This window comes from Vitis riparia, chromosome 15, assembly GCF_004353265.1.
Source record: "Vitis riparia cultivar Riparia Gloire de Montpellier isolate 1030 chromosome 15, EGFV_Vit.rip_1.0, whole genome shotgun sequence".
Lineage (NCBI taxonomy): Eukaryota > Viridiplantae > Streptophyta > Magnoliopsida > Vitales > Vitaceae > Vitis > Vitis riparia.
In genome coordinates, this window is record NC_048445.1 from 1,545,207 (window position 1) to 1,556,572 (window position 11,366).

Genomic DNA, 11,366 nt, shown 5'->3' on the forward strand with positions numbered 1-11,366 from the left:
TGGAATATGCTAACTCATCATATTTTAGACGGTAGGTATGACATAAAAGTGGTATTATTGTAGTAAAATAAAATTTTATTTATGAATTTTAAATATTTTAATTATAAATATTATTAATAGGCTTACATTTTTTTGTTTTATATTTTGAAAAAAAAAATAATATTAATTTTTATGCATGGATTTTACCTTACCCTCGTAAAAATTATTTTTAAAATTTGAGGTATTAAAATTTTTTAAAAGTTATCATCTTTTTAAAATAAATCCAAATCTTGCATTTGTCTCCCCCTATTAATACTTTTTTAAAAAACAAAAATAAAAAAAATATCTTTATATATATTATTTTGTTTTTAAATTATTTTACAAACTAAACATTTAAGAGACTAATGTCTTATAATATCATTTTTACAATATAAAATATCAAAATATATAGTTGAAAATCATATTATAAATTTTGTTTAATTCAATCAATCAAAACATACAACTTATTGGTATTTTCAAAATGCGTGTTCATGTATATGATATTTCTCCGATATTTACCAAGAAAATAGCATTGTTTTGCTAAAACTACTAAGATTTAATGTTCATATTGGTACAACTTATTGATATTAAGCTTAAATTATTTGAGTGTGACTTGTAGGTAGTTGAATTAATAAATACTTGTTCACCAAGAAATTAGAGACAAAAAATCCCTTGGCCGAGTACTTTCACATAGTCAAAACTTCAATTAGACCCACACTGCCTACTCCAGTTGTTTTTGGCCTTGTACAACTCATAAATAGTGATTGGCTAAGTACTCTCACATAGTCAAAACTTCAATTGGACCCACACTGCCTACTCTAGTTGTTTTTGGCCCTGTACAACTCATCAATAGTGACATATCATTAATGCTTGTGTTAGATTTTATTTCATCATAGTTTACTATTTTTCAGAGCTTTTAAATTTATTTATTTATTTTTTATGCTTAGGTGTGATCCACGTATTGTTGAAAAGATTCATCAAAGATTCGGTATCAAATTTTAAGGGATAAGGGTTCCACCTCATCGGAAAATAATAAACACATATTTAAAAGTCATAAATTTGTCTCAAAACTAATAATCTAATCTTAATTAAAGATTGACGTGAAAGGAAAAAACATTGTAATTAAGTTGAAATTACATTAAGTTGAAATTAGGAGGGTGTTTGATAAAATTTAATATTTATTATTTAATAATTTAAATTGATTTTAAGTTAAATTATATTTAAACAATTTATTTATAATTTATTATTTAATTTTTATTTTAAATATATTTATTCTAAATCATTGGCATATTTATTTTCACAAATTTTAATTATAATAAAGAATATCAAATAATAATAAAAGTTATAGAATAGCAAAAGGGTCATTGAAATAATTAGGATAATTATAAATAGAAAAGAAAAAAAAATGTAAACTTAAAAAATAAATTAATTATTTTTATTTATTCTTTAAAGTTATTTTTTTACTTTAAATCATATTATTAAAAATATTTAATTTATTTAATGACTCAAATTAAATTATAAATCATTTTTATTTACCAAACACTAACTTAATAAATTTGTTATTAAATCATTTTTTTAATCATATTCCCTAATGAAGAATTTAAGATATAAAAGTTTGGTTATATTATATTTTTTATAATCTATGATAAATAAATAATTTTTTTCCCTTTTTGCTTGCTACATTCTAATATAATTTATTTGATTTTTTTCTGATTTTTTTTCCTTTAGAAAAGTCAAGTTTTCAAATCTCAAGTTTCAGAGAAATGTTTCAATAATTTCCCAAATTCATTGAATAAGGGAGACAAGAGCTTGTTTCATGGAAATTACAACTAAAAAATAAAAATAGAAATAATAAAAAAAAAATATTAAAGTCAACATGTACGGATGACTGTGGGGCCATGGATAAAGGAATATTCGGATGCCCCGACTTTGATACTCTCTGCAAAACCGTCGCTTGGCATTTGTCCACGGCGATAAAACCACCCAGGTGTAACCCTTTTTACCGCCGATCTCTCCACGTGGCCTCGTTTCCACCGGCAAGTTTCCTGTTCTGTGTCTTTAGGTCAACTGTAATAACTGTCATTCGACTTCGTGGGCTCGTGTCTCTCACGCGGCATTGGTGGATGCAGACCACCGAGTCTTGCTGTAGAGGCGGCACACGAATTATTTTCTCCTCGGTCGGCAGGGAAATAGCTCATGGTTGAGGTTGAATTATCAATTATGATACAGAAAACCAAAGACGAAAGATATTTATTACTGTTTTATTTATTTTTTAAATAAATTATAATAAATCATAGGAAGCTATTAATTTTTTAATTCATAACTTATTCTATTGAGGTGGGGTTTGAACACCATTTTTATTTTATGAATAAAAATGTTCGATTTACCAACCCTTTAAAACTTATTTTTTAAAAATAATATATTTTAAAATTTGATGAAAGAAATTAAAATTTATTATATATAAAGTGTATTTATTCCGATTACAAACGTTTCTAAATATAAAATAACGTTCCAATCACTATGACTATTAAAAATTAATTCAAGTGATTTTTTGTATATTTTTAAAAGTAAAATTAAAAAATTTATCATCAAATATTTCTTGAAAATAGTTTTTAATTATTTTTCAAAAAAATATATTTTTGGAAGCTTAAATTATAAAATATGAAAAAAAAAGAAAAATCTCAACTTATTATCTTGAAAGGTGGAACCACTCTTATATGATGGCAAAAGTTCATATAGTATTTTCTATATTTTGAATTATTCTTCAAAATACTACATAAAAAAATATTATAAAAAATCCATTAATTCATTATAAAAATAACCTATCTTCAATATAAATATGTTGAGGATTTACCATGCATATTTTCAAGTTTAAAAACTATTTTTGATTAGAGTTTTCAAAATATCTACTTATATTTTTAATCACATATTTTCTTATATTATTTACTTAAGTATGATTAGAAGTTCATTTGATAATGATTTTATGAAGTGTTTTCCACTTAAAAAGAATTTTTGAAAATAAAAAAAATAAAAAAATAGGTGTTTGATAAGATTTAGGAATCACTTTCACCTACAGTGTTTTCTACAAAAAATATTTGATATGTAATTTTTTTAAAATACTTTTAGATAAAACATTTTAATTAATAACATTTTGAGTAAAAATATTATCAAATCTAATATAAAAATTTCAAATAATGTTTTTAAATTAAAAAATATAAATTTATAACAATTTTAAGAAGTTGATGGATTGGTAAATAAGTAGATTAATTTAAATTTATGAGCTTTCATTTTTAGTTAAAATAGATTTATTTTGGAAAGAAATTGAAAATCATGGATCATTTTATTCTCCGATCCATTTTAATTTTCTCTATTTTTAGCAAATTTATTTATACATGAATTGATTATTTATTATAGGTTCTTTCATTCTACCTTAAATTTATTGAAAATACTTCTTGAATTATTTTAATTAAACAATTTTCAAGTAATTATGCTTTATATTTAGAAGAGAGAGAGACAAAAAAAAAAAAAAACCTCATGGTAAGCAAATAAGGGAGGGTGCTGTCGTGGAAGCTTCATCTATTTATTTATTTATTTTAAAATTTTGATTTATTTAAGTCAGTAGGCAATTCAGAGAAGCTTCTTCAAGGTGAAGAAAGGCAACAAGCAAGCAGACAGGGTCGTGGAAAGAGAAACTTGGAGAGAGAGAGAGTGTGTTAGGGTTTTTGGGGAGAGAATTTTGGAAGAAAATTGGAGATGGAGACCCCCATCTATTAATTTATCCAACTAAAAAAATCCCAAATTCATCAATGTTCTTTGTTTTGTAGTTCACCAGTTCTGAGAGCAGAAGACAAGCAACCCCTTTCCACCCAATGATGAATTAGGGTTCCAATTAGAAAAACTCCTTTTCCCTTTTTTTTTTTTCTTTAAAGAGAGAGAGAGAATTGAATTGAATAGCCATGAGCGTTTGATGTTCATCTTCTCCATTATTGCATGTTTCAATGGCCGTGGTGAGTCCAGTTCCGGCAATTTCACAGCAGCTTGATCACGTACGGTTACATGAAATTGGGGTCTCTGCGGTGATGTCAAGCACTGGAGAAATTGTGGAGGAACCGCCGCTGGCTCTTGTGGTCGAAGATAAGATATTTGTGGCAGTTGGCAAAGAAGTGAAGGAGAGTAAATCGATTCTGGTGTGGGCGTTACAGAACTCTGGAGGCAAAAGAATTAGTATAGTTCATGTTCATCAGCCGGCCCAGACGATCCCTTTAAGTAATTCTCTCTCTATATATATGTTTTCCATTTTTCTTGATGAAATCTTAATGGGTATTGAATTATTGTTGTTTTGATGGTTTCTCGTGTGATTTGAATGTGAAATGATGGATAATTTGTTTGAATTTTGTAATTCATGTTCATCGGCTAGCCCAGATGGTCCCTTCTAGTAATTCTCTCTATATTTGCATTTTTTTTGGCTTAAAATTTTGATGGGTATTGAATTATTGTTATTTTCATCATTTCTCTTGAGATTTGATCGTGAAATGATGGTTGATTTGTTTGAATTTCCAGCTGGGTTGACTCAGTTTTGTTGAACTACAAGTGCCCAGCTCAATATTTTTTGTCGTTTGATGATCATTGTTTTGAAACTGATGAATTTTATGATATTCTAATGGGGATGCAGTTTTTATATTCTGAGATTATCTCTTCTAATCTGATCCTAATTGCTAGAAGTGGTAAATTCAATTGACTCAGTTTTGTTCAGCTCGAAGCACTGGTCTTGAGAACATTTTGCAGAAATGGTCTTTACTTCATCAGTTGCTGCCCCAGTTTTTCTCTGGCCCTGGATCTCGATTTTTCTGTAATTCCAAGTTTGTGCTTGATTATTTTTTTTTTTAAAAGGATTTGACCATTGTGTTAATGTTCGCTTGAATGATTAATGGTTTACAAGAAAATGAATTTTTTTTTTCTTCTAAATTTGGAACGTGAACTTTATGAGTTTGCAGCTGAATGTTTTCCAGCTGAAAAAGACTCCGGTTCAATTTAACTTTGGGTCAATATTTTGGTTCCAGAATCAAACAAGAAATGGAGCCATATGACCTGCCATTTGCTAAATTGAGAAGCGTCTTTGGTTGAAAATGATTGATTTATCTTCTCTACTATCTAGCCAAACAGTCTACCCCAGTTATTGTGTAATTACTTTTTACAACTAAATTGCCTTTTCTATCTACTTTGCTTTTAAGTTCACAACTTAGGAAAAGTTTAAGTCGCTTTAAAAGTTTTCTTAATATAATGATTCAAGTCATTAGGTTAATCATTATTTCATGGCTGTAACTTACAAAAGCATTCTTTTATGAATTTGGGATAAATTTAATTGAAAAGATTTCCAAGTTCTTTGATGTCTAAAGCAGACAAACCATGGATCTTGAGTTGAGGTCTCCTCCAGCTCCAATCCATGCTACGATTTACTGTAGAGGAGAAGAATTGAAGTGATAATATTACAGTCTTTTAAACGCTAATTGGAGTTTTCATTTGCTTCCTTCTTTCTTGGTCTACAGTGGGTGGGAAATTTCCTGCCAGCAAACTGAAGGAGCAGGAGGTCAAAGCCTACCGAGATCTTGAGAGGCAAGATATGCACAAGATTCTAAATGACTACCTTCTCATTTGTAGGAAAGCAGGGGTATTGTTTTCTTCTTTTGTCTCCTCATGTACATTTAGTAATTTTGTTGTTGTGGAATTGTATTTTTCCTGTGAGTTACTTTATACTGCATAGCTGAGCTAGTTTTTACTTCTGTTAATAAAGCTAAGTCTTCAGTATTACACCCATTTACAATGAGTGTAAAAGGAGGGTATATCATAAAATTGTACAAAAGCACTAATTTCTGTTACACGATTCTGAAATCCTTGGAGTTCTTTTTTATTACTGAATAATCATGTTTTTAAATTCCCTGACATGCTTTGCCCTTTCTGACTTCTTTTTCTAGGTGAGAGCGGAGAAACTGTATATCGAGTCAGAGAATGTGGAGAAGGGTATTTTGGAACTCATTTCTGAACATGGGATCAAGAAACTGGTCGTGGGTGCAGCAGCGGATAAGCACTACTCAAGGAGAATGTTAGAGCTGAAGTCAAAGAAGGCAGCATATGTGCGGGATAAGGCTCCTTTATTCTGTCATATTTGGTTCGTATGCAGGGGGCACCTCATCTACACAAGGTATGCTTGACATTTTTGTAAATTTATTGTATATCAGTAATTTATTAATTAAATATTTATTTGGTAAAATTTTTACTCAATCGAGATGGCTTTCTATGCTTTGTCGACAATTGTGTCTATATGGACCTTGTAATTATGATTACAAAATATCCGATTGGTTGATTTATAGGGTAGGCTGTGCACTTGTAACTAGTAAAATTGCTTCCTTCATCAATAACCTCATAATTTTTGAACTATCGCTTGATTGTTACTCTCATGATCTCTAATGAAAGGACTATATCTAAATAGGGAAGGTAGCATGGATGGGGCTGATATAGAGCTCAGAACACCTCCATCACAGCAAGCGAGTCCAAACAATGAAACAGGGCAATCAAATACCTTCAGATCAATGTCCGTATCTCTGGGGCAGAATCATCGATCAAAACTTGTCAATCCAGGTCAAGACTTACCCAGAACAATGTCAGTCCCCTTGAGAATTACAGTGCTTTCTTCCCCCGATGGTACTGGAGGGGTGTCAGCACCATGGAGCAGGATGGGTAGGGAAGGGAGTTCTGACTATTGGGATGGGATATCAAAGAGAAGTCCTTCTCAGGGTTCAGGTTTTTCTACGTGCTCCTCAGGTGACATGGCTGGTGAGGTAAACGAAGATGGATTAGAGTCACATGCGTCTCCTCTAGCCAAGCAGGCTCTTCACCATTCATCTCCTCCCAGTGTACTGGTATGTGCAAAACTGTCACAAGGAAAGATATATATATATTTATGTGATGGGCCATGTGTACATTTCCAAGTTTATGTTCATATTTGGGATTATAAGAAATGTTCTCTCTTTAGCATAATGAACTAAGTTGATTCAGTGACACAAGCCTCTCAAATCTACACCATCTGAAGAGTTGCAAACACGGTTCATAAATTTTTTTCAGGAAGAAAATATTTATGATCAACTTGAGCAAGCAATGGTGGAAGCTGAAAATTCCAGGCGGGAAGCTTTTCAAGAGTCTCTTAGGCGCAGCAAAGCTGAAAAAGATGCTATTGAGGCTATTCGCAGGGTAAGACTTAATATTTAATGCTCATTTTTTCTTTTATGGTGATGCTTTTCTTTCGGCTGTCAAGCACAAAAAGGGAAAGAGAGTGAAGGAAAAATCAAGAAAATAGATTTGAAGTTAATAAATTATTTTTACTTGCTTCTTCAAACTCTTTTCACTTATTTTTCCTCTTTCATATAAAAAATAAATAATTTGAAAATGCACAAGTCTTTAATTAATTTGAATTAGATTTTATTTTCTTTCATATTGTCTATGATATACCAAATATGAGAAAATCATTCTCCTTAACAATTTTTTATACTTTCGTTAGTACTTCCCTGGAACCACACATAGCCTTAAAGATTCTCTCTTCATGCTTGTGTAATATCTAGGGGGTAGAGACATTTATCATGCATGATCTAGATGGCCAGTATGCTGGGCAGATATCGTTTTGAGTAATATTTCCTTACATTCAAAGCATAAACATGAAGACTACTAATGAATGTAATGTGTGCTGCTAATCATGCGCCCCCCCCCCCATTTACAGGCTAAAGAAGTGGAAAGATCATTTAGTGAGGAGTTGAAACTGCGGAGAGACATTGAGGAGGCATTACAAGCCCAAGGAAAAGAACTTGAAAGCCTGAGGAACAAGCAACAAGAAATCATGGAAGAACTGAAGATTTCTTTGAATCATAAGTCGCTTCTGGAGAATCAAATTGCAGATTCTGAGCAGGTGGTAAAGGAGTTGGAGGAGAAGATTATCGCTGCCGTGGAGCTGTTACAGAATTACAAGAAAGAACGGGATGAGTTGCAGATTGAGCGCGACAATGCAATCAAAACAGCTGAGGAACTCAAGAAAAAGGGAGCATCAACTTCACATACGCCTCAGTACTTTGCTGAGTTCTCTTTTGCAGAAATTGAGAAAGCAACTCAGAACTTTGACCCATCAGTGAAAATTGGGGAAGGGGGGTATGGAAGCATTTACAAAGGTTGCCTGCGCCATACCCAAGTGGCAATAAAGATGCTGCATTCTGATAGCTTCCAAGGCCCAACAGAATTTCAACAGGAGGTAAGATGCATGCTATATATTCACTCAAAAATCATTGGAATCATTTGTCTTCAGCATCCAATTTCAGGCTGATGGCCCTAAATCAATCATTTAATCTGGAATTCAAATCCTATATCATGAATCTTGTTCTCATCTGCAGGTAAATTATATGTCAAGTACCCTCAATGCATTGTCTTATCATTTTATATTTGAATCAATTAATCATTTAGGCAAATGTAGATGCATTTTTGAGGATGTCTTGCTGTTTGTTTACTCCCATTCAATTGGCATATGTTCCAATTGAATATATGCAGTGCATATTATTTGATATTGCATGTTATGTCCGTTGAATTCATGCTTGTGTCTTTACTCACTCGCTGTCTTAGTTAGCCAAAATATCTTGTCAAATCACACAATCATACATGGCATATCTTGCATACAACTTTCTTTTATATGCTTGAAAGTGTTATTTTGATATCTTCTGGAAATGTGATTCACTCTAGAATTAATTGTTTGGCTCAATTTTGTCAATGCAGTGAGTAGTTGATTATAAAGAAAATTGTTATGAAAATTATAAAAGGATTTCCTGCTTCAAGGGGACCTTTCTTTTTTTAATATATTATATAAGTTTTCCTTAAGGGTGCAATTTGGGCGGGGTGGTCCGAACCCAACCCAATGTTTGGGCAAGCTTGGTTAAACATTTTCAACACTTAGATTGATCTTGGGTTGAGTTTTTTCAGCTCAAACTTAATTTGAGTTCATTTCAGGATAAGGTTCAGACAACTTGGGCCTTTCCCAAACTTGATTTTTATAATGTCTATTATGCTGTATAATAATATTCTTTTTTTTTTATATATATTTTCAAGAAAAAATGTCAAATTATAATTATATCATATATTTTTTTCATTTTTTTTAGAATGATATATTAGTTTATTTTTACTTTTTTTTGTTGCTATCTTGAAACTTTGTTTTATTTACTATTTAAATTTTGGTAGTAATATATAGATTTTTTTTTTAAAAAAAAACACTATAGATGAATTTTGAATCATGTTGCCTAATCAACAGACCAACCCAAGTCTAACCTGATTAACTCAAGTTTAACCCGATGAATATGAGTTTAACTTGAGCAACCCAAATTCAATCCGAACTTAGAAAAATGAGAATGGGTTAGGTTTGGGTTCAGTACCTCGGATTAAAGTTTGGGTTGAGGGATTAATTGTTTTTAAATTCGATTGGGCTCAAGTTAGCCATCAACTCAACCAACCTATCCAACTTGTAGCCCTAGTTTTTTTCTTTTTCTCCATATCTGCATTTTAATATAGTAGTTAATCTTTTGCAATTGGGGGAAAAATTAAACAAACATATCAGAACCTGGGGTAGAAAAATGAAAGTAAATTTACTTACAAAATTGGTACTGCAGGTCGACATTTTGAGTAAGTTGAGGCATCCAAATTTGGTAACTCTCATAGGTGCTTGCCCAGAAGCCTGGGCACTCATCTATGAGTATCTTCCAAATGGAAGCCTGGAAGACCGACTCAACTGCAGGGACAACACTCCCCCACTGTCATGGCAAGCTCGTATTCGCATTGCAGCAGAGCTATGCTCCGTGCTCATCTTCCTTCATTCCAATAATCCTGACAGTATAGTGCATGGAGATTTGAAGCCTAGCAATATTCTTCTGGATGCCAACTTTGGGAGCAAGCTCAGCGACTTTGGAATCTGTCGTGTGATCTCTCATGATGGAAATTCGAGCAACAGTGCAACCATGTGTTGCAGAACTGGCCCAAAGGGAACTTTTGCCTATATGGATCCTGAGTTCCTCTCTTCAGGGGAGCTCACTGTAAAGTCAGATGTATACTCATTCGGAATTATATTATTACGGTTGTTAACAGGGAAACCAGCAATTGGGATCACAAAAGAAGTGCAACATGCATTAGATCAGGGAAATTTGAACACCCTGTTGGATCCCTTGGCTGGGGACTGGCCCTTTGTGCAGGCTAAGCAGTTGGCTCTCATGGCACTGAGGTGCTCTGAGATGAACAGGAAGAGCAGGCCAGACCTTGTCTCAGAAGTATGGAGGGTGCTTGAACCCATGAAGGTTTCATGTGGAGCTTCATCATCATCATTTCGGGTCGGTTCTGAAGAGCGTGGCCAGATTCCACCCTACTTCATTTGTCCCATTTTCCAGGTAACTTCATTACACTCATATTCACTCTCTACTGTCTTTTCCATTACTTTCTCCATAATCAGTGTAACTTCACACCTTCTTTACCCAGTTGTGTCAGCAAACCAACTCTGAATTCTTCCTTATATCCAGAACCCTTCATGCTTCAAAAACAAGCCTTACTGAGAATCCCTTCTGTACTTTACACATTCCTCTCATTGTCTCAAACTTGCAGGAAATCATGCAAGACCCTTGTGTGGCAGCTGATGGGTTCACCTATGAGGCCGAGGCTCTGCGAGGATGGCTTGATGGCGGCCACAGCACTTCACCCATGACAAACCTGAAGCTTGGTCACCTGAATCTTGTCCCAACCGGGCTCTTCGCTCTGCAATTCAGGAGTGGTTGCAGCAGCCCTGAACATTTATATATATCTACGTACACCATTTTGTATTCTTCATAATGTCTATCCTCAACTTATTTTTTTCTTTTCCTTTTTTCTCTTCTCGTCTTTCACCATTTTGTTTCCTTATGAGATTCTGGAGTATGTATAAGGATTATATTCTAATTACATTGTACAGAAAAGCAGCATGTTCATGTATTTATATAATTATATTTTTATACTAAGTGTAGGCTTATTAGATTTAGGTCTTGTTTGGGATAGTTTCCTTTGGAGGAAAGATAAAACTGAAGCTAGAGTCATAACTTTTAGAGGGTAATATCGGTGTTGTAAAATTTTATTAAACATGAAAAAACTTATTGCATTGGTTAAAATAGAGCTTCTACAAGAAGTAATATTTTTTAGACTTTTATATTAATTTTTTTTTTTAAGTCATAACCTCTTTAAACAAAATTAGTCAAACAGACATAAAAGTTTTTATTGAACTTAAAAAATGGGTTTTGACTTCTCAAAAGTCT

The 11,366-nt window shown here is 32.5% G+C and overlaps 1 protein-coding gene across 1 annotated transcript; it reads left to right on the forward strand.

Moving 5' to 3' along the window:
* The first annotated feature begins 3,660 nt into the window (after window positions 1–3,660).
* LOC117932134 (U-box domain-containing protein 33-like) lies at window positions 3,661–11,075 on the forward strand. Its single transcript, XM_034853204.1, is given in 9 exon segments — window positions 3,661–4,284; window positions 5,565–5,686; window positions 5,991–6,217; window positions 6,506–6,935; window positions 7,138–7,263; window positions 7,787–8,308; window positions 9,708–10,475; window positions 10,687–10,816; window positions 10,819–11,075. Coding segments are annotated over 9 exon segments (2,643 nt in total). The 5' UTR covers window positions 3,661–4,016; the 3' UTR covers window positions 10,869–11,075.
* The last annotated feature ends 291 nt before the right edge of the window (window positions 11,076–11,366 follow it).